A 24151-nucleotide genomic window follows, 5' to 3' on the forward strand; every position below is an offset into this window, starting at 1 on the left:
AGCCCAAGCAACAGATACTTCAATGGCTGGGACTGGAGGAGACAGAAGAACGTCAAATTAATATATATATAGTATACATATTAATATAGGTACATTATAAGTATATAACAGTGTAATTTTTCCCCCTCAGCGCATACCCCACCCAATCCCAATGACACATGCACACAGGTTCACCTTACACAGTTACATCAGAGGCATATTATAAATATTTTACATCGAGAAGAAGTGATGATTCTTAATTATTCATCCCTTTCGGAGGCTAAGAGCCCCACATGGACCTTCAGACAGCCCCCCTATTACCACGGCAGGGCCTACCGAGTAAGGAGCAACCGTTTAGAGGGTGACAACACCTCCTCTGAGAGGGACATGGAGCTGTGTAAGTGGAAGGATGAGGGTTATGAGCTCATCTTCTTAAAATAGATACAATGCTGTCAGACTAAGAAAGTCTGAAAGTCTGCTGCATAGGTAATGACAACGGTAAATACACCTGCACAGTCTACAGTAATGTACTCCAGAGTGGATTGACCAAAATATTAAATAGCTTCCATAGAAAGGTTGTCTTATATTTGGGGTCTAGAGATTTATACATGCAAACCCACAGGTGCAGCCAAACAACTTCTCGCCGAGTGTGTAATCAGTGCTTTTCTTCTTGTCACTCACACACACACACACACACACACACACACATGCGCACACAGATGCAGCCGAGACCCATTCGAAAAAAGTGTGTGAAAGGTTGGGCAAGTTAGCAAACAACAGATGTGTTATTTGATGTGCTAGATGTGCTAATTTTAAGACCATAAGAAAGAAGGAAAATCAGTGATGTGTGGTTAGGGGAGGCATGATGAAACATACAAAAACAAATAATAACATAAAATAATTTTAGTACTTGTCCATTGAACTGTTTTATAAATGTATTTTCTGTATAATTCCGATCTTTTTCAACATTTTCAAAGTAAAAATTGCTGAATTTGCAGATTTCCTCATCAACTACAGGCAAGAAACCTAAGGTGAGGCCACCGTGAGCCTGGCTTCTGGCTTAGTGTGCAAGCCCCTCCTACTGTCTGAGTGCACACCGAGTTGCCTCATGGCACTGCCAGTTTCTTTTTGTCAGCATATTATCAAAAATATAACGCATATTATACACCATGACTTTCTCCTTATTTTATTTTATTGGTTTATTTGACAGGGACAGTGTACCATAAATGACATTGCTGCAAATGATCCAGAATTAGCCAAAAGGCTATATTTCATCTGTTGTCCCTGGACAGATGTTAAAAATTGTCTCCCGAAAACATCAGTAAAAGGATTATAACAAGAACAATGCAAATATAAAAGATGAGTAGAAAATAGATGCAACTGTACAAACACTGTTAAAAAAAATACAGTGTATATACAAAATTAAGGAATTAACACCACCACAGTGCAAATATTGGATAAAATGACCAACAAATCTTTACTTAAAACACCAAAATATAAAACATAAATCAAGTCAACGGGCTGCTGGGATAACATGAAAAAACTTACACGTGTACTATTAATTTTAGTACTAGTGATTACATGTATGATGTGTTGTGAACCAGTTTTTTAGATATTTTTTGAATAAAGTGTATCACCTCAGTTCTGTAATGTTCTGGGGGAGAGAGTTCTACTCCTGTGCAGCTGTGACTGAAAAGGCACTCTGACTAAAAGCGCTTTTCCGTAGAGGAACAATACAGTCGCCTCGGACTGCCCCAGTGTTACTTTCTGAGACATGTTCCGTATGTTTACAAACTGACTGAGAGGAGGAGATGACAGACCATGGAGGATTTTGTATATCAGACAAAGGTTTGAATACTTTATTACATTGCCCCAACTTAAAAGGTGATGTTTTTGTAAGATAGTGCAGTGATATCTTAATGGTGTTTTATCCAGTATTTTGATTGTCCTTTTGTATAGTGATTCTACAGGTTTTAGTGTTGTTTTATTTGCTTGTGACCAGGTTGTAAGACAGTAGGTTATATGTGGCACGACCATAGCATGCGTGAACATTTTAGTCGCCTGCAGTGATAGGTGTGAGCTTATGTATTGGAAATTTTAAATATTATATTTGACATGATTACAGACCTTTTTTATCTGAGATTTAAATGTTAGTTTAGAGCAGGGGTCACCAATGTTTTTTCTTGTGAGAGCTACTTTTAGAAAATGAAAATGGCCACGAGCTACTCATTTTTGTAGAAATGATTTTCATACCTTTTTTCAACCCAAACAAATCAAATATGCTTGTTTTACCAAAGCATTCACAAAATGCTGGTATCCACAACTCACATTTTGACCACTCATGTTGTCGTGGGGGGCAACCTGGTGCCCGCAGGCACTGTGTTGGTGACCCCTGGTTTAGAGTCTATAAGGACACCAAGATATCTGAATTCTGACGCAACTTAAATCTTTCCCCCATTCACGTAGATATCTGTCTGATTATTTGCAATGTTAGATTTAGAAAAGAACAGAGCAACAGTTTTGTTTCCATTGAGTTTTAAGCAGGACTGGTTTAGCATTTCTGAGACATGAGCCATGGACTGTGCAGGTTTGTCAGCTACTTGAATTGTGTTTTTACCGTGTGTATAAATGACGGTATAGTCTGCATACATTTGAATGAGGACGTTGGGACAGACTGAAGGAAGATCGTTTATATATATTGAAAATAGCAAAGGCCCTAAAATGGAACCTTGCGGAACACCTGTGGACAGAGGGAGCAGAGGTGAATGGCAGTCACTAATTCTGAGTGACTGTGAGCGATTGGATAAATATGATTCTATCCATTTTATTGCATCTGAAGAAAAGTTTAATTTGCTTCCTTTGGTCAACAATATTCTATGATTTACAGTATCAAAAGCTTTTTTCAAGTCGAGGAGCACAGCACCAAGCACACCACCTTTATCTAGTAATTATTTGATATTTTCTATGAAAAAAACACGAGCAGTCTCTGGAGTACTGAGCTCTGCAACCAAATTGCATTGGATGAAGAGAAAAAGAAGTGGTGTTCAAATGTGTAATAATTTGTTGAGCAATAAGTTTCTCAGCAACTTTAGATATAGTAGGAGTAATACTGATTGGTCTACAATTGGAAAAGTGGTCTCCATTCTTATAGATTGGAATGACAGCTGATGACTTCCATACACGAGCAAAAACTGCCTCAGGAATTGAGAGATTGAGAATTGTGGTTACTGGAATTATTAATATATAATAGAGTTCTTTCAACATAAAAGTATCAATGCCAAATATGTCTTTTGTTTTTGTTTGAGTGAACTTATTATCTGTGAGACTTCAGATTCAGTCACACTATCTATGTTAAAGATTGGCTTGGAAGCACTGATAGAACAACCTACTTTATTTCTTAATGTTGTGAATAGTTTTCTAGCACTGGCTGACCTATTTTTGATTGCCTTTTTTAATGCAAAATCCCTCTCTTTCATGAGCTTTAGTATGTCAGAGTTCATCCACGGTAATGTGTTCTTGTTGTGTTTGTGTTTGGAGCTTTGATTGTTCTCTCCATAGTTGTTACAAAAGATTCGAAATCCATTTCACAATTTGTTCCCAGCAATCATCCCAGTCAGTTTGTTGCACTGCATTTGTAAATTCTTCCTGATGATTTTTGGGGATTCCTACAAACTCCTGTTCTGTGACATAAAAACAAAATCTGTTTCTAGAAAACTTTCTGACCACAAGTATCATATTGTGATCAGAAAGACCAACTAACATGTTATAAGATTTTATTATTCTCTCAGGTCGATTGGTAAATATTAAATCAATCTGGGTACTGCTTACTGTATGTGTTGATAGATATGGGTCCTTTGATCATCTGGACAAAATCTAATTTGTCAGTTTTTCTGCATGATGTATCCTCCCAGTTTACACTTTCAACTGTTCAAAAGTTTCACACTTTTCCAAAAATATATTAATTAATTAATCATGCTGTTTCGTGGTTGAACACGGCCTATTAATAGTAAAAAAAATATGAATATTGAAGCATATTTTACGTATTTTTGCCTAAATGAAGAATTTTCAAGCATAAAAATTGCTAAATCAACTAAAATACAAATATAAGGCATTCAGAAGACGTATTCCAAGATGCTGTGAATGATATGTAGTATTACACACAGCTCATTAGGTGTCAGTAATGTTACTGTAATGTTTGGTGAGACACACAAATGCCAGACTTGATCGCCGGAACAACAGTCTTTTATTGCGGGTTGGAGTTATCTCACAACAGGCACAATAATCCCTATAAATCCCTACAATAATATAATAATCCCTATAAAAACATGGTATACTGTTGCAGCAGTAACCCACGCTAAGTTAAAACTCAACTCTGAACCCCCAACGTTACTTCCTGTCCGCCTGCCACTCAGCTCCCCCAGGGAACACATTTATAACAACACACACAAGCACAAGTCTTGTTTACATCTTATATGGTTTATTTACTCGTATTATGTCTACTATATTAGGTAATAAGAGTCTAAGGGTCACTATAGGGGTGTCAGTTCATGTCTAGAGGGCTCTAATAATGTTAAAAAACATATTTAGAAGGTTAGAAACACATTTTCTATGCTTTAGCTAAGAAACTATTTCATTTATAAATAAGAATCATACTTCACAGAAATTCACTTATCATACCTGTCATATCTGGAAGCAATTAACCATGATAAATGAGGGATTATGTACACATTTTGTATTGGAACTCATTAGACAGTACAGGTGTACCTGTGAGCAGTGAGTGTGCTTAATTAACATGAATGCTTGTTGTCCAGTCCAGAAGATTTGTGTTTGGTGTGTGCATTTTTGTGCACATAAACGACCTTCCAAGTGCTCCAAGTGCCGTATGTCATTATCCAAAGTGTGTCCTAAAGTGGACGAAGACAGAGAAGTCGGAGGTGTGAGAGTCTCTGCAACTAGTGAATGCCTCACTGCAGCATGGCGATAATCCCCGCAGTCATAAACAGATGCTATGAGGGACACAAACTACACAGTAAATACCCACAAGCTCGCACATATCTGCCAGCACAAACAGTGTGTCATTTCGTTTTCACACACACACACACACACGCACACGTGCCTGCAGAAACATATTAAAAAACGCGCACGCGCACACACCGAGTCAGTTTTCACACCTCGGAGCCTCGCTGATATGAGGCAAGGAAATAACAAACACACTGGAGTAAGTCATTATTACACCGCCAACGCCAATAGTGCTGTTAACACATACTTTTGGACCAACAAACACTATCACACGTACAAACTACACTCTAACCATCATATAGTGTATAGACTCATTGGACACACTATTAGGTACACCTGATCAATACACATACAGTGAAAACTTTGTTTTCCTACACCTGAGTTTTCATATGATTTGATTTTCATAGAAAATGTTTCCCAAAATTATGCCTCGGTTTTTGTACACTGTCTTGGTTTTCGCACAATATGGCACGTAGCAAACTAGTCCGTTTACCCTGTACTGTATTGTTCCACAAAATCGAATGCCCAAACAAAGCAAGTGACAGCAATTTGTTAAATAAGTTTATAACGTCATTGAATTCGATCTTGCCAGGATGTACAGAAATCTGCATCAACAATTAGTTCCATTAATTCATCATAATTAATTCCTAATGTTTTCTGCATGTTATACTATAATTATTCTCTATACAAAGTATTTTTGTTAATATTTTGGGGTTTCTGGAAGTCATTAATTGGATTTACATTATTTTCTATGGGACGAAATTACCTCGAGTTTCATATGTTTCCCTTTTCGTCTGACCTTGTGGAAAAACCAAGACTCTACCGTACAAAATTATTATGACGACAAAAAAAGAATAAGGTAAAATGATATGGACAAGAAGAAATTAATAGCATTGTCATATTTTTTCAGTAAAAATGTTGGAATATTATGAAAACAATAAACAATGTCATCCTGAACAGTCCTCGTCTTAACACAGCTGTACAATTGTGCTCACTCATAGTACAAATAAATACAAACAAATACAAATATAACTTCATTATCATAAACATTTTGCCTCTTTGGAAATTTACCTTATTCTCGTAAAATGTTGACATTTTTTTGCAATATGATGACTTCTTTCCTCATAAATTCCATCCATCCACCCATTTTCCATGCCGCTTATCCTCATTAGGGTCGCGGGGGTATGCTGTAGCCTATCCCAGCTGACTTTGGGCGAGAGGCAGGGACTGGTTGCCAGCCTCCTCATAAACTTGTTTTTTTAATGTTAAATGATATAATAATATATTATCATGATAAAATAATGCAGTTGAAATGTATTTCATGTGTGTTCCGATACATCATTAAGGCTTATTATTAGTTTTTGCTTCCTTCATGGTTTTGTGGTCAGTGGCAAGATTGTCCCTGCCATCTCAGGGTGCAGGTGGTTTCATTCAGTCACGGGTCAGGTGTGAATCTGGTGGCTTTGTCTTTGAACAGAACGGAACAGAGTCCAAGATCTGAGAACATGTGGAGTGGAAGGAAGAGAGGAAGGTGTCTGGACACATTATAGGGCTTAGTCAGTGCCTGACAAGGCAGCAGAAAAGTCATTGCCTGTCACGGAGGTGATAACCCGGCGGCGGCAAAAGGCTGCAGGTTTTGGTGTAGCTGAAGGTGCTAGAGCCTCAAAGCAGATGAGGGAGTGATCAGAAATAGGAATATTACGTACATCAGTAACTGACACAGATAGTCCATGGGAGATGACATGATCCAGTGTGTGCCCAAGCTGATGAGTGGGACAAGCAATGGATTGAGTTTCATCCAGGGATTCTAGCAGATAATGGAAGCATTTAGTCAGCTGATCAGAGAACATGGACGTTAAAGTCCCCCACAGATCAGTAGGTTGTCAAACATTGGCATGATTTCTGTCAAAAACTCTGAGAATTCACTCATAAAATCTTTGTTTATTTTTGTTGGGAGGTAAACCACAGCACATAAGAACATTAAAAACCAGTATGCAGAGGAGCAAGAGGCAAGCCAAACACAGCGGCGCCATCTTGATCTTCATAAAGAGAACTTCTTCTTGTTATCTTATTTAAAAAAAAAAGAATGAGCAATAACAACTATGCATTCAGAGTCTGAATTCCTTTACTATGACCATCATTCAAAGTACTGCTAATCAATTCTCCCACTGATATGAGCAAAAAAAGAGTTTAGCCACAAATAAAAATAGTGACTGTCCCAGCGCACACAGGGAAGTCTATCTCACAGACGTTTGGAGAAAGCAGTGCAAGTAATTTCAAGCTCTGCTGCTCCATAAATGAAACACACACACACACACAAACTTTGCTCAGGGATGATCAGCCAGAACAATGTGATCACTCAAAGCTCCAGGAAAGGATTTCATTTCTTTTTTGTATTGTCAAAAGTGTGTTACAACATAATCACTTGCTTTGTTTGGTAATCTCTGTTGATAGACGCATCTCAAGACTTAATAATAATAGTGTTACAATTACTCACGGCTATCAAAATGATCTTTTTGGCATGTGATCACTCTATTACCAGCTAATTATCTGACGCTTTATCTCTCTGATGTGGGCAGAAATCCCATAATTAGAGTTCTTTTTTGCCTGTCTGTGGCTGTTGAGATGTTGAAATGGATAGCGGCTATAAAGCATTCAAATGTAAGATAAGATTACGATGAGGAGGAGCAAGAATTTGTCTTCACCCACAAGGAGAGAGGGAAGAATGTATGACATTCCAGTCTGCACAGGACAATGGAGAGATGGGTGCGTCAAGATGAATGGCACTAGAAAAGAGAGGTGGAAGTGTGTGTGTTTGTCGGTGTCGGGATAAAACCGATAGTGACGGTGCAGTCTTGCGAAAGAAAATACACATGCATCCAAACCTGTGTATATGTGTGTGTGTGTGTGTGTTGTGACATGCCTATCTTCTCCACACCTCTTTCTACCCCACCCCTAAAACCCTCCAGCTACTGCCCCACACCTGACCCCACCCGACTAAGCCCTGCAGGGCCTATCGCAAATAAAAAGAAAATATAAAAAGAACGACAGAGGGGGCAGGAACTGTTTTCCAACCTGGTGGGGGGCAGTCACTGTGGATCCGTCACCCCAGCTTAGGGCCCTCTCCTCTGGGCAGCGGTGCCCAGCAGGCTCCCTGCAACCTCCTGGAGGATGGAGGTCTTTGAAATCAGCTCCAGATTCCAGACTCCGGCGATGTGCCTTTGTCCACCTACTGTGGGGGGGCATTGATGACTGGCTCCATCTTTGTGTTTGGGAACATGCAACGGCAACGATGGTGAATTGCAATTGAAATAAACGTGCACAGGACTAAAGAAATCACCATGAACCATGATACCGTAAACTTAGGTGTTTGCCACCCTCATGGATAAAACAAACTACAAAACAAGCACCCCCTGTTTGATGGTACAAAATTGCTATGTTCTTTTGTGTAGAAGCCGGTGTAGCAGGTCACTCTAACGCTCATACAAACTATTCAAGTGGACTAACCTCTTTCATACTCCAGGCCTAATCCGTTTTGTACCACAGGGTACAAAACAAGCTTGTCCACTTTAACCTCATGTACAGCATGAATTGAATCCCAAACTGTTCCCACAAAGATGGAGGCAAAGAATTGTTCAAGATGTCATGAAGTTTTAAAATTCAGGGGGAAGTAAGGACTGTAGCGCAAACCTTGATTGATTAGTTCATTCATCCAACAATGGGCCTTGAAACAGAGGAGTCGTTTTATAGTCACAGTTGTCATACACTACAGCAATACTGTTGATATTTCTGTCTTTAGTAAGTGTGTGTTTTTGTATATGCACGTACAAGCATAGCCATATTTATTAGTCTTTAATTAAAAGCTTTTCACCAAACCCACTCAGACTCTCTAAATGCATTCCAGTGTGTCACACAACACACACACTCATATATGAGTCGCTCACACATCAAGCAAGGTTGACAGTCCACACAATGGACATTTCACCAGTCAGGGGTCCACATCCCCCCCATACGCCTCTTGCTGTTGTCTCCATGCCAGACTCGCTGTGTCGCTCGCAGACTACCAAGGCTTAATTATGCCATAACTGCCTGAGGGTTTGGATGCTGAATACCAGTGATTCCACCCTTGCACCCTAACAACCTCTGGCTGCTGCTGCTTGACGCTGCTCAGTGTCTTCATTTCCAAATTATCTTCTTGCATTGAGGCACTGACAGCACAGTTAAAGTCTTTATGGACACATATGAGGAGTGTTTCTGGTTGGTGTGCAGAGATTTGATTTCTTTACTCCTATTTCTTTGCTATTCCGCACACACAGAACTTCATCGAGAAGTGGGGAATGGCCCGAGACCTAAAAACTGCAATGAACTGTTTCTTTACATGACAACTGGTCTCAAAGTGGATGTTTTTTAACACGGCAACCATACAAAAATTGGCCATCTGTAAAAATGGAGGACAAATACATGCGTGTTCAATGTCACAACAATGACGGACCACAGCACTCTTTTTGCCATTAATTGCCAAGTCTTGTCCATGCCCTTGTAAAGACGTTTTACTTGCCGGTCCCCTAAAGGTGTGTAAAGGTGTCAATCCGGGAATTTGTTGTCCATTTACATCATCACTCTCATAAAATGCTCATATACAAAGCGGTGGCAATCAACTACAATGTACAATTGTACAATTGCTCAATTTTGGTCGTTTTTTTGGAACAAGCAAAATGTCACTCACAGTCTCTCCAGCTCCTTTAGGTCCTGGAAGGCTCCTCGCTCGATTGTGGTGATTTTGTTCTCCATTAGCTGCCTGGAAGAGAAGCAGCAGTGAGAGTTTGAGAGAGGTACACATAGGGGTGTCTTAATGGAGTCACTTTGACAGTTGGTCACAAGAGAGTGGCATCTGAGATGAGAGTTGGAGAAGACAGATGTGGAAAAATGAGATTGATGGAGATGAAAAGTGATAGACTGTTGAAACAGCATCGAGGAGGAATCACAAAAGAACCTGCAGTGGGTCGATAGTGGGCCAGAATTCACTTTAAAACTGGACGCAGACTCATCTATCATCCAATTTACTCTCTATAACCTTCGAGCTGTGACTACTCATTTACTTATAGTGCTGACCAAGCCATACACACACATGCACACACACACATATCGATACAATCACATCATAAACAGAAAGCACACAAGAAGTAGATGACCGGAAGACCGGAAACAAGTATTGTAAGAACACAAGCACACACACATACACACAAGCAATTAAGGAGATAATCTGCAGAGGAATTCCAACAATGTGTATCCCTCTGCCATTCACTTTCGGATGTTGGACTATGCACACACACACACACACACACACACACACACACACACACACACGCACACGCACGCACGCACGAACACAGCCACACGCACACACACACTGAGCATGATTTCATGGCAGGTAAGCAACCTGCTCTTACTTGACTCACCCTTTTATCTGTAATGACAACCTTTTTCCCTCCATCACTTCCTCGCCAGCGCGTTAATCACTCCAGCACATGGGCCCCGGGGGCCCCCACCCGGTTAAAATAAGACCCTCCTGACACCTCCACTGGCAGATTAACAGGTGCCAGTGCTATTCTGTTTAAGATGCACATGCATACAGACTCACTTGCAGCAATGAAGTGCACTTACAGAATCTGGTGCATTGTGTAGAGTGTACAAATGATCATTTTCATAGTATAGCGTAGTAAAGGAAAAGAAAGAAAATATACAAAACATGACTTACAGCACTCGCAGGTGTCTTAATCCTGCAAAATCTGCCTTGGTGATTTTAGTCAGGTTATTTGCATTCAGATCCCTGAAAAGAGAAATCAGCAATCAATTTAAAGTATGGACCATGCTGCACTGCAGGGCCAATTTCAAGTGTAATCTTTGGCCTAATAGAATACACGGCCTGTTTAAACTCCAAGCCCACTTGGCTTCCAAATCCGTTTTTGATTAACTTGCTGGTCTGCAGACAAAAACCGATGTGGTTTCGGGTGCAGTACTTTATGCAGTGCAAAACCACCAAACGCAACCACATCATGCATGCATCACACTTGACTTCTGCTATCAGTTCACAATCAAAAATTACATGTTTGTGATGGTTTGACACGTTGCTTTAAATAACTAACAAGATTATTCTCACATAAAATGAGGTGCACATGTTGATTGCTTGGCTAGATAGTTATTTTGCTATTAATATTTTATTATTATTTTGTTATTTTTTGTTGAAAATATTGTATACCCTTCTTCCATTAAAACAAAATGAGGTTCAGTGTTGATTAAAATGGATAACAAAGAAAGTAAATTAAAATAAAAAATCAACAGTTGTAGTGTTGTTGTAATTGCAACGAAAACGTGTAAGATTTAAGTATAAGTACTTACAGTCTCTCCGTGTTGCGGGGTATGTTCCGGGGCACGCTGCGGAGCCCTTGACCGTGGCAGTCCACCGTAGTCCCGGTGCAGGAGCACTGCGTCGGGCACGGTTGTGAGGCTGCGCCCCTTCCACACAAAGCGAGAGCCAGCAGGGCCACCAGCAGCCCCAGCGCTGAGACCAGAGATCGACCGTGGCCCGCGGGGTTCAGGGATCCCAGCATTGCGGCAAGTGGAAAAGGGAACCAGAAAATAGCGAGAGAGAGGAAAAAAAGATCCTTGAAAGAGTTCACCAAACTCAGCAGGATGCCGTCCTCCTTGACGTTTCTTCAATTTCACGTCCTATATTTACATTTGGATCCTCTGGGGTTTAGATGGATCAAGTTGGGTCCCCCAGAAGGGATCTAGAAGAGGCGGTGGAGCGGCTCTGTGGCAGCGCTAGAGCGGCGTAAACTTCCACATGTCCCCGGCATTCAGTGGCCAAATCCACCCCCACTCGGAGCCTCGAACCTTATTGTCCTGATCCAGGGAAACGTCTCACACGCGCACACACAAACACACTTTAAGTGCACCTCCTTGCACAGAAACACACACACTCCGTCACACACACATACTCCAGGTAAGGCTTTCTTATGGTTATTAATTCACAACAGGCGTCCAACGATGAGGCTGCAGCGTCGTTTTCTCCCCCCCCCAAAAATGGTTATGATTAAGAGGTGTTGGTTCCAAACACTTGGTCACAGCCTGACACAGGTACCGGTGTGGGAAACGTGGAGGAGCCCGGCTGAGAGCTGCGCGCAACACCACAAGCCAACTGAATGAGTCTGGTGCGTCAAAGCGCTGCAGTCCAGAATATGTGGTAGAGAGACACCAAAGAAGGGAGAGAGAGGCTGGGAGCGAGAGAGAAAGAGAGAGAGAGAGAGAGAGAGGGACACACACATGAGTGTGTGTGTTTGTGTGTGCGCGCGCGTGTGTGTGCGTGTGTTTGAGAGAGAAAGAATGACAAGGTAGACACACACACAAACACACACCACCTGATGCTTTATTTAGCCGTCTCCCCTCCTTGCAAGGTGACAAAAATGGGGAACACCGGTCTAACACTGGAGTTTAGTTGCAGGACTTCCAAGTAGCCCTAATAACCATGTGCTGTATCTAAGACACCCAGAGGCCATGTTGCTTTTTTAGCATGCTGGGGCGTCAGTGTCTAGTTTGCAGGACACATTAATAGGACCGTGTGAGGATTTACACTGGGCTTTTAACGTTGCATTACTAGAACAGGAAGACCTGCGTTCACGTTGCAGTGGAGTCTATTTTCGGTAGCGAGCGCCTCCATCAAAACATGTCTCTTCAATAAAATGACAGACTATTTATAGATGCGTGTACATGACTATGTTGAAGAATCTTGTGTAGTAAAGTTTAGAACTATACTAGATTTTATTAATGTTGTCAGACTGACAATAGGGCACACTCACACTAGTCAAATTGTACCACGCTTGGGCAGGTTTGACACCTGAAGTCTAGTTCGTTTGACTAGTATGCTGTGCTCAAGTGTGGTAAAACTCCAAGAAGTGGTGGGCCTTGCCCAGCTTATGCACAAGAATCACTAACCTGTTGATGTCCTTCCATAATCCTGAACAATAACCACCACCTTGCATACTTAGAAATACACACAATCGTCATGATTTTTACATAATCCATACAGTCAGGTAAACTGCAGTAATGCAGATTTATATTATGAAGTGCTGACAAAGTGTCAGCTCTAATTGCAAATTACTGTCCTCTGAAAAAACTGAACACACAGCCATTATGCAGCACTCATGCAGCCCCAGACCCTGACGCTGACAAAACTATACTTGACTGTAGACAAGGCAAACTTATCTTGGGAGTCATTTGTGTTGCCAGCTATTTAGACAATAATGTCTGTGTGTTCTGTCATTTTCAATGCATAGTAAATCTGTAAATGAAGCTGTACGCTGATCACTGTAAATTATATCAAAGCTTCATTTCTATAGTAACCAGCCTCATCCAATGCACAGCATCATCTCCCGATAGAAGAGTAGCTTCAGTGGCAGATTACTATAACTATGCTGCTCCACTCAAAGACTGAGCAGATCATTCCTTCCCCATACCATGCAGCTTTTTAAACACAACAGGGGGAGACCGATAAAAACGCACACAAGACTGGACTTATTACCTTATTATGTATTATTGCACTACAACTTTGAAGTGATCTGTTCCGTATTTATTTATTTATTCTTATTCTATTTTGTTATTTTTCTTAGACGCTTATTTTTGTCAAAATAAATAGTCATTCGGATTGTTCAAACTGTTACTGTTGCACTTGTCTGCATCGTCGCACTTCCCTTAAGAAACATTGTTATAAATAAATGAAGTTATGCCGTGTCATTAGAAAGTGCATGGCTATGAATAGGGACAACTAGGACAAGAAAACAAACATTCTGAGCCCATAACTTCACTTACATTAGGGTTAGTGAATTTAATTCTCTGACATACTTTGACTTGAAGTGATTGAAATATAAATAATTCATGTGGCATCTATTAAAATGGCAGAATTATTTTTTAATGGGAATGAAGATTAAATGGGGGTTCTTGGAAAATTTTCTCTCCTGCAAGGCCTCGGTCATCACAAAAAGTTTGAGAACCCCTGCCTTACTACAAAAAATGAACCGAACTGTGCCCTTAAAACCAATGTATATACCAGGGATCCGCAACCCATGTCTCCAGACCTGCATTTAGCTCTTCCTTTTTGTGGCTCCTTTCGCAGAGCTCACAGATTTTTTTAACACCGAAGTGGGGGAAATGCGCATATTTGAAAAGAGTTTGAAATATCCGACTCTCAGTAAGGCCGTGAATGTACCCTGGCTGAGTTCTGAGGGGTGATTGGATGTCCACAATTAAGTAAGGGAAGTGTGTGCCTGTCTGCCTGCGTGCAGTTAGCTACTAGCGAGACATCTGTCAAAGATAGTCATGAATGCCAATAACAAAACATACTTTCATTATGCATGGACAATTTCTGTAGTCTTCCTTGCTAACGACGCTGGCTTACCTCTATGCTTGATATGTGGCAAAAAAAATGAGCAATGGTTAGCAAAAAAAACAAAAACGTGCGACCACGTACGTATGTCCACTGATTGATAGTTAAGTAAAATTAAGAAATATCCAAACTTTTTAAAGTTCAAACGTGTTACGTTTTGCGGCTCCAGACTATTTTCCTGTAGTGGAGGAGGCAACAAAATGGCTCTTTTGAAAGTAAAGGTTGCCGACCCCTGGTGTATACCAAATTGTGAATATGGCGTACGACTGCACTCCACATATACCGGATACATAATTACATCTCGTATTTTGCTATGACTTCTAGCATCGTCAGTATATTTACTTAGCCTGTTCTTTTGACATTTTGCAACTCAAGGATTGTAGTAACCTGGGCGAGCACCCTTCAATGGAGCATAATTGTGACAGATATTGAAGGGGTCACTGATGCCGTAAATTCATTAGGAAAGAGCAAAATTAGAACAAAAGTACAAAGGCAAGTGACACAGTAGTGCTTGAGGGGATAGAGCCTGTTTAGACATAGCCTACCTGTCCTAACGTTTTACACACACTTGTCTCAAACAACCAACATCAGAAACACAGGTCAAGCTATACATTGTCTGCAAACAACAGGAGAGAATGTTGACCATAAAATATACACTGCATTTCATTTCTGAGAAGCACATAGTGAAAACACATAGCACATAGTCACACCTAGACTGCTGCCATTAACAAATAATGATGCTGCCCCTTACTTTTCCTGTAGTGCCACCATGAGGTTTACTTGGTCATTAGACTATGTTGACTCTATTCATAAATTAATGACTCTGAGGGGTTGGACTAGACCAGGGTTCGGCAACCTTTACCATCAAAAGAGTAATTTTGCCTCCTCTTCCAGTAAAGAAAAATAGACTGGAGCCACAAAACATTACACAGCTTTAAACGTTTACCTGTTCCAACAACAGAAGTGCAGACTGCATGTGTAGGCCTACACTGAAATAATTTACAGACTGAGCTATGCCTGCCTTTTTGAGGTGTTCCCGTATTTGTGTACAATTAAGACGTAGCCAACGTTAACATAAAAAAGCACATCAGAGTTCACATATCTGCATATCAGTGCGGTCTGCTCAATGTCATTTACATCACTCGACTCATATATGCTAGCGCTGAATTAATGTCATCAATTTGCCTACTGGTGATGTTTGTTGGCATTCTAGTGGTCCTGTCCTCATCTGTCTTTGCAGACAGAGGCATTTCTTTCATTTTCTGAATAATTTCCTGTTTATTTTTTTAATTCAGAGAATAGATGCTTTGATATTGTTATGAACGATTCTTCATGTATTCGCCATCTGTGAACGGCTTCTCCCTCCTTATGATGCGTGCGGCCACAACACGAGCAGCTTGTCATGACTTTGGAGCTTTCATCCACTTCTTGAAAGTATGTTTGCTCTGCTCAACCTTCCATAGCAGTTTGGAAATCGCTCTCTTACACCCATCTGCAGTTGGGTACTTTTCAGGAAAAAGCTGAGTCCTTGTTTTGAAAATGTCTTTAAATGTTACATTTTCTGTTGTTTGCTAATTGCTACGTACATATCAAGCACACAGGTAAGCCAGTGTCATTGGCAGTGAAGGCAAAGGAATATGCCCGTTCAGAATTACATTCTTATTTTCTTCTCAGATTTTTATTTTTAGGGACCTATTCAAGGTTATGGATAGCTAACTGAGGAGGTAGCCCACTCGCAAGACGCCTTTTTCGTGTCTCACAGCACACACTGGCCTCCCTCCCCCTTCCCTTGCTCGTCCAAACGCAGTGTAGATGCATTCACGGCGAGGCAGATATTTGGCAATACCCATTTCCTCCACTTCAGTGTTAAAAAAAATTACGGCGCTCGGCATGGGAGCTGCAACAGAGAGACTAAAGAGCGGCATGCGGATCCGACCGACCCCTGGACTACACCATTAGAGCCCCCCCGAATCTGAATTCTTCATCATACTAAGACATTTTGGCCGATGCTCCATCTTCCATACAAAAGTCCACAAAAGCATTCATGGATGAGTTTGGTATGAAAGAACTCTGACCTCAACCCCATCTCCCACCTTGGGATGAAAGAGAACAGAGATTGTGAACCAGAGGTGCGGAGAAGTTTCTCATCATTTAGAAACAGAGCAAAAAAAGTGATATGATACCAGCAGAATGTTTCATAATGGGCATCTCTGATCTGCTGACCTTTACAGGCTGCCAATGAATCAGGATTTGTTTTGAGGGATGCACCACAGTACCGGCGAGCTAATCTGTGGCATAGCAGCCCGTCTGGAATTAGCAGCATCCTCGTCCTGTAGATGGAGATGCTCTAATAGTGGCTCTAGTCTTGGTGTTTACCAGTTAACATAAAAACTGAATGGGTTCTTCATATTCTTCAGGCTCCTCCATAAGATCCCGCAAAGACGGCCCTTGTTTTAGCTTTACCCTGTCTAACAAGTACGCAACAACCTTCACCTCTGTATAGGGCAGAAATGTATCATTTGGATTTTATGCCTTCTTAGATACCAAAATCCTTTGTATAACTAAATGTTGTCAACGTTTATGTATTATTCACTAAGAAGACAAGGGAAATAGGAAAAAAAAATGTTAAACAATGAAGTAAATACTGATAAACTAAAACAAAACCTAATTGACAGATATTTATTTAAAATAATAATGTTATAATCATATTGGTGTATGTGAAATGCCATGAAGTATGAGTAAGGTTGCACAATTTCAGGATGCATGTTTTTCCCCTCTCCTTTCTTAAATAAATTTAGTTGTCAATTACATTTTTTTAAATAGTGACTTAAAAATCTTTTCATTGTCTTGTCAGAGACAGAGAGGATTTTTTTTCATTTGATTACATTTAGACTAATTTATTACTATTATTTCATTAATTAATTTATTTTCTATACAGCTTGTCCTCGTCAGGGTCATGGGTGAGCTGGAGCCTATGCCAGCTGACTCCGGGCGAGAGGCGGGGGGTACATCCTGGACTGGTTGTCGGTCAATTGCAAAGCACGTTATTTATTACAACTGCATCTATTCAACACAATTTAATCCAGTAAATGCTAAAAATGTCCTCCTTTCCAACACTGCTCAAGCCTTTGCAGAACACTGCGACACACAGCATCAAGAGTATATACTGTATGTAATATATACTGTATATCGGTGGCGTTTCCTTTTTTGTTTTGTGTACCCCCAGAGCCTTTTTGTCATAGTACATACAGGAATGGAAATGGAAAAACAAAATTTTCGCTGAGTGTTTACTTGATTTAAGAACCCCTTTTCGTGTAATTATTACTTCACAAGCAGCATTTTTGGGTCTTAAATGTGTCTCGATGTGGAATTTGGTAGGTTGGGAGTGTTGAATGCAATGTTGGTGCTCCTCAAATCAAGCCTGTTGATTTAGGAACTGTTTGTGTTGTCTTTGTTTTATGGCCACCAATAAAGCTGAAGGTGTGGGGGTCAGAAAGAGAGAGAGAGCGTGTGTGTGTGTGTGTGTAGGTCAACCACCTGGCCTCGAAACAGCTGCTACTGAGACACATGCTGTTCAAAGCTCATCCTTACCTACACACACGCGCGCACACACAGTCACAGGGCATATGTGTGTATTAATTAACCACATTCACAACAGCGTGTGTGTTTGTGTGTTGCCTGATTATCACATCATTAAAAAGCAATGATGTTTGTGTATGGACTGGCACTGTCAACACAGAGGCTGGTTGCACAGCTGTATTGAGACACACACACACACACACACACACACACACACACACAAATAAGGATATGCTCACAGTGCCATGCCAAAACACACACAACAACAACAACATTACAAAAAGAAAAACTCCACCTCCTCCTGTCTCACGTTTCATTCCTTTGCGCTGTCAGTTTCGTGCAGATGAGAAGCATCCATGAGGAGCAACTGGACCGAGGCCCCGAGGTTTATGTGAGTGAGGGGCCTTACACATACATGAATGCCTACACACACACACACAGCAGCCTGGGGAGATGCTGAGAGGATGAATGGGATCTGCATGAGGAGACTGGTATGTCAGAAACTGTCGCTGGAGGAAGGTGGGTCTGGTTTCACATACCAGTTGTATGTGTTGTTCTTGGGAAAATAATCACCACATGTCAGAAAGAAATTGCAGGGAAACATAAAAAATAAAGTGTGAAAAAATGAGTGTGAATCAGTAAAGTGCGGTGAGGTTCTTGGCTGGTGAGGCACTGACTCACTCACTCATTTTTTATGTTAATACTATGGCTGTCAAAAATAATGCGTAATGTATTTAATGAATTATATTACTTTTTTTGTGTAATTAACGCATGCGCACCAGAGCAAGCACGCCTCTCTGTTATGACGGCAGACAGAGTGTCCCCACACAGTCTGACGCTCCTTTACAACTTCATGATCTGACCTGAACACATCAACAGCTGTACAATTCCAACACCATATACTGTATGCATCTCCAACTCACACACGTCTCCAGTCCATTCAACCTGGGAAGGACACTTCCTCATTTTCATTACAAGAATGCGAGATGCATTCAGGGACACTCCGAACATTACACAAATGGCTTTATGATTTGCGGTCTTACGTTTTATTAGCATATAAAGTACATGCGCCCTATCCTTCTCCAGGAAAAGCTCTGATACTTATTTGTAAAAGTCTGATCACCTTCTTTTGAACTTGGATATATAATCCTCCATCTTGGCAGTCAAGTTCATTCATTCACTCAGCCGTTCTGACCTGTTTTTTTAGCAGGGCGAAGTCCACCCAGATTCTTTTGTTCTACCAGCTGAGAAATAATGGTAAGAGTCTCAAGTAAGGTTTACAATTCAATATTAAAAAGGAGTAGTTACAAGCAATTGCAAAGCCGGCGCTGGAGAGACTGCTAGGTCCACCAGCCATGGTCTAGTGAGGGCCAAGCAATTTCCAAAGTTAAACTGAATTCCTCTTACTCCAGTGGAGGTGGCCCCAATGATCACAAAACTTCCTTTAACTGTTGGTGTATTGATCTGATCTGGTTTCAAACAATCCATAGCAAGCAGGCTGGGTGACTCAGCCGGGAGACAGAAAAGGTGACTCATAATGAAAATGTGTGTGTGTGTTTAATTAAATAAAACAGGGTAACTTTTGTTTTTATCTCTCTTATGAGCAATTTGCATTCCTTATCCAAAACATATTCCATTCCTAACACAGCATAGCATAAAAATATCTTTCATACATTTGACTTGTTGCTAAATCTAGCTGGTACTGTAAAAAAAAACAAAAAAACTCTGGCTTTTCCTCTCAATGGAAGGACGGCAATGACAAGCAACTTCCAGCTCTAGCACGCCCCCGCCCCTTCACGGTGAGGTGGAGTATGTATGACATTTCTCTGTATTTTATTGTCCGATTAGCAAAAATAATGATGCTGTAGAAAGTCATGGTGTGTAATGAATGTATAAACATATTGGCAACATGCTGACAAACGGAAACGGGCCTGCACCAGCCGCCATCCAGCGCACTCAGTAAAGAGCACTCAGACGGTAGGCTCGACTGAGCACTAATGTGAGAGGAGAGATTTGCCGCAGCTTCATCTCAGCTTCCTGCCTTGTATTTGATCAGGAAATGTGCAAAATCAGTCATTTTTATTTAAGGAAATGTTAAAAACTACTGGACTCATACAGAAAATACATTTGCCTCACCTGCCTCCCCTCACCACATGTCACTGGTATGCATGCTCGACGTGTTCAGCATGTGTCATTGTATGATATCAGATTACTCTGACTGTGACAGAACAGAACAAACATCAAATAAACTCCACGTCAGCTGCTAAAAAATGTACTAAAATGAACTTCTTGTTACATCACAGCAGCAGTTGGCTTTCAAAATTAGGAGAGTTCATTCTTACTGGCTTTGCAGTGAACAGCAGTCCAGCACAATTGAGGGGACCCTCACACGTAGGCCGGTGTTTTTCCCTCTGTCAAGAAAATATCAGTTTATAGTCAATCCCACAATACAACCCCACCTCAAAACAGCTCAACTATTACTTTAACAACTATTTTAAAAAAGTACAACTATATCAAAACACTGCTCAGTTACAGTAACATGAGAAAATGTAATTCATTTAGTGTTTGCGTTTTTAAGCAGATAGTACGACTTTGGCTGCGCCACTGCTCCACACTCAGCTGACCTCTTCTCTCACCTGATTGACAGCTAGCTACATGTTCCATAGTCGAACTAGAGGAGTTGGAACGGGGTAATTGTGTTTATCATAAATATATCATGGATGTAATGACTACAGTCATGTATATGTGGTGGAATAGACTAGTCCACAAACACCTGACACAGGCTCTGAAAGTAATGTTGACACTGTTAAAGTTAGGTAATACTTGAGCTAAGCTTAGATTAGCTTGTGTGAAAGAACACCGCTAAACGTAATTCATAGTCAAAATTTAAATACATGATAGCATCATGGTTTTTCCTTTTTATCCAGCATGGTATATGGAAAACTGCATTGCTGGAGTTGGAGATGGCAGTTGCAGCACTTCAAGATATCCAAATAATCATATTTAAACATGCGGAGTGTACCCCGCCCAAGGCATTTCTGAAAGGGAATAAGCAGAAGAAGATAAATGAATAATTATTATGTACAGCCTTGTTCTAATATCAGGATATTCAAGAGCCAGACGTCGACTGGGAGTTTGCTGCTTAGTACAGACCTGATGCCGAAGGTTTAACTGAATTTGACAATCCCCTGTATGAAGTGCAGCACACCAGAGTACGACTTCTTATTTAAAGTGAAGGACATTCAGACACGAGGAGGTTTATCTGATGGTCAGAGAATATGCAAATTCTACCATGTCACATTCACTGTAAGTAAAAAATAAAGGATGAAGTATGGAGGCTTTGTTTCTTTTTTATAAAATTACAATACAAAATATGTAAATATCGCAAAACTGATTGTAATATGTTTTAACAACACTTCACAACATATAAATTTGAACAACACAGGAACATCGTGTTTCTATACCCGTTAGGGTTGCAAAAGACTGTGGCATACCACCAGAAGACGCTCAGGTACTACCAGTGTTACTTGTTCCCATGGGTATCACTGCATTAGCGTCTACGGAAATCATACCCCTTCAGAGACTGCCTGTGAGAGATTTTCTTCAAAGTCCTTGTATGTTTTGAAATGCTCTGTTGGCAATGTCATAAACATACCACATGCATTGACAATTGGGAAGCAGATAGTGTTGTAGACCATACCGGGGCATGCAGTCATTCTCAAAATTAACAATGATTTTTAAAAGTATCTCTGTCACTATTAGTGGCACATGCACCTGTACCTCCACTGCAAAAAACAACTTCTTCTTTGCCACACAATCATGATCTCTTCTTCATTGGCCATCCCTGTTAGACAGAGAAAATATACATCAATATACATCAACATGCGTTAAATGTCTGCAGGCACTTATTCACCATGATTTTTATCACAGTCAAAGATCGCTAGGTGCACTACTGTATATAAAGTACATGGTCACATGAAGATTCTTGGCTTCTTTTGTGAATGTACATAGAATTAAATGCATACATTAAAAAAACATGATTATGTAATCGTCTTACTCTGTCTTATCGTCTTACACTGTCCGTTTAGAATTGATGACAATTCTAAACGGACAGTGTCTCCTGTTTTGAGAAAGTCAAATATCCCTAATTTTCTGAGTTGTATGTGTATAGTTACAACACGGCCTGGACTCAATGTTGACTTGTTCTTCTAGATTTTGCAGGAAGTCCTGCAAAAAGTTGATCAATGCGCTGATGTCACTGCATTGAGGTTTTGTGCTATCATTTATTTAAATGTTCATTGTGAAGTGGGTCTAGCGGTGTTCTGTCTAGCAGCTAACGTTATCTTAGCACAAATCTTACTAAACTTTAACAGTGTCGACATTACGTTCATTTCAAAGTCTGTTTCAGGTGTTTGTGGACTTGTAGGCTATTCGATTCTACGACACGTACGTGGTCATTACATTCATTATATATTTATGATAAACACACTTACCCCCACTCCTGCTCTTTTAGTTTGACGATGGAACAGGTAGCTAGCTGTCAATCAATTGAGAGACGAGGTCAAAGTAGAGGTTTTCTGGAAAGTAACCAATCACAGGCAGCGCTGTGCTTCCGGTGGGTCCCGCCTTCAAACTGCCAACAGTCAGTTTTTAAGACGGCCCCAGAATTGGGCATTCCTCATCCACGCGTGGAAAAGCACTAAACACACGTAATGTATACTATGTGGCACTGTATAGAGCCCGTGGTCATTAAATCTGAGCGCGCTTACATATTGAGATTAGCATACCATATATCCCTTGTCTCAACAGAAGTGAGCAAATAAACTTAATACAGATTTTTGACCCTTTATGTTTCACTGGAGTTTTTGCATCAAGCAGAATGAGGAAAAGGCTCAAAACAGGAAAAAAAATGTTTAGCTCTTTTTTGCATCATCATCTGCGCTAGACAAATGCCATTTCTTTGTTATTGCACAGGTTATTTTCCATACAATTAATAATAAAGTGAGTAATAAATAGCACTTCTAGGGCTTTTAAGGACCCTTGCTGCAGACGACGCTAGCTAGCTAGTTTTATAGTTGTGTGCACTGTTTTCCATTCCTATTTAATATTAAAGGCACCATTAAAAGGAATGCAATTATCACGAATCCATCATTCATGATTGATGGAAACTGCTTTTAAATAATAAAAATTGTATTATTACTTTTAAAATTACTTATAATTGTGTACTCTCAGTATTTGGCAAATTCAAGCTGCTTTAAGCAGTAGTACAGCTAAAGGTGGGCTCACTATTTGGCAAGGAGTAGGCCAGAGGCATCCAAAGTGCGGCCCGTGGGCCATATTTGGCCGGCAGCTCATTTTTTTTATTGGCTATCTGCATATTCTATAAATACGATTAATTTATTTTGAATGAAATTATTAGAAATTGCACTAATTTGTTTTGTCACCTATAACACAAAGCTAAGATGTCAATGTTTTGCTCATATAGATTAGCATGTATTGACCCACATTGGACTGGTTCTTTAATGTACAAAACGTATGAAAGTGCTCCCCCTACATTCCACAATTTTTCTCTGTGCGGCCGTCAGTGGAAAAAGTTTGGACATCCCTGTTCTACATGGATGAATGGACAGAAAAATATATATTCCTCACTGCTGCATTAAGTCTATTTTTCCATCTTTGATGCATACCTTTGAGAGCAGCGAGCAGCAGAAGTGAGTGAATGAATTATAGACAGTTGTAAGCTTCGGTGAAGACACAGGTCTTAACTCCCGATGCAGTGTATAATTCACCGCTCTGCGCAGATGAGGCTTCATACGAGACAACTTTCTTTTTTTCCCTGTCAGATGATGTGAGGGATAATGTGTGGAGTCCCGCCTCCCGAGAATAGTGTGAGTAGTTCAGGTGCAAATATATCATTCAAGGCTTGAAGCACATTGCAAGAGGCCGACAAAACAGCCTCACAGTTTGTGTTGAGGAGATTGACTGAGGGGAGAAAATGATTTGAGGAGGTTTGAGGAAAGGGTAACAACGGTGGAGAGAGGTGTAGAGGGAGGCCATGAAAAATATGTGGGGAATCTTTTGAGAGAATGAGGGGAAGAAATACGGGGAGGCGAGGGTGCGAGAGGGAGGAGT

At 40.5% G+C, this 24151-nt stretch overlaps 1 protein-coding gene and 1 long non-coding RNA gene across 11 annotated transcripts in view; both read right to left on the reverse strand.

Moving 5' to 3' along the window:
* slit2 (slit homolog 2 (Drosophila)) overlaps nucleotides 1–14144 on the reverse strand; it is a 129201-nt gene extending 115057 nt beyond the window's left edge. For 6 of the 8 annotated variants that reach the window (XM_054777987.1, XM_054777985.1, XM_054777988.1 and 3 more), the window contains exons 1-3: nucleotides 11398–12254; nucleotides 10757–10828; nucleotides 9725–9796 (exon numbers count right to left, since the gene is read on the reverse strand). In XM_054777987.1, coding sequence (XP_054633962.1) covers nucleotides 9725–9796; nucleotides 10757–10828; nucleotides 11398–11609 — 356 coding nt within the window. In that variant the 5' untranslated portion in view covers nucleotides 11610–12254. Of the gene's footprint in view, nucleotides 1–9724; nucleotides 9797–10756; nucleotides 10829–11397 lie in introns of all 8 variants that reach the window. The other 2 variants (XM_054777983.1, XM_054777989.1) reach the window with 2 other exon arrangements.
* A 3159-nt stretch (nucleotides 14145–17303) lies between these two features.
* LOC129182193 (uncharacterized) lies at nucleotides 17304–22591 on the reverse strand. Of its 3 annotated transcripts, XR_008570583.1 has the most exons (6): nucleotides 22513–22557; nucleotides 21173–21863; nucleotides 20914–21057; nucleotides 20362–20430; nucleotides 20156–20237; nucleotides 17304–20060 (listed from the first exon to the last, which is right to left on the reverse strand). It is a non-coding gene; the product is annotated as an uncharacterized LOC129182193 (long non-coding RNA). The 3 variants fall into 3 exon arrangements; XR_008570582.1 differs by having other exon boundaries at nucleotides 17304–20237; XR_008570584.1 differs by lacking the exon at nucleotides 20914–21057 and having other exon boundaries at nucleotides 17304–20237; nucleotides 21800–21863; nucleotides 22513–22591.
* Between the last annotated feature and the right edge of the window lie 1560 nt (nucleotides 22592–24151).

This window comes from Dunckerocampus dactyliophorus, chromosome 6, assembly GCF_027744805.1.
Source record: "Dunckerocampus dactyliophorus isolate RoL2022-P2 chromosome 6, RoL_Ddac_1.1, whole genome shotgun sequence".
Taxonomy (NCBI): Eukaryota; Metazoa; Chordata; class Actinopteri; order Syngnathiformes; family Syngnathidae; genus Dunckerocampus; species Dunckerocampus dactyliophorus.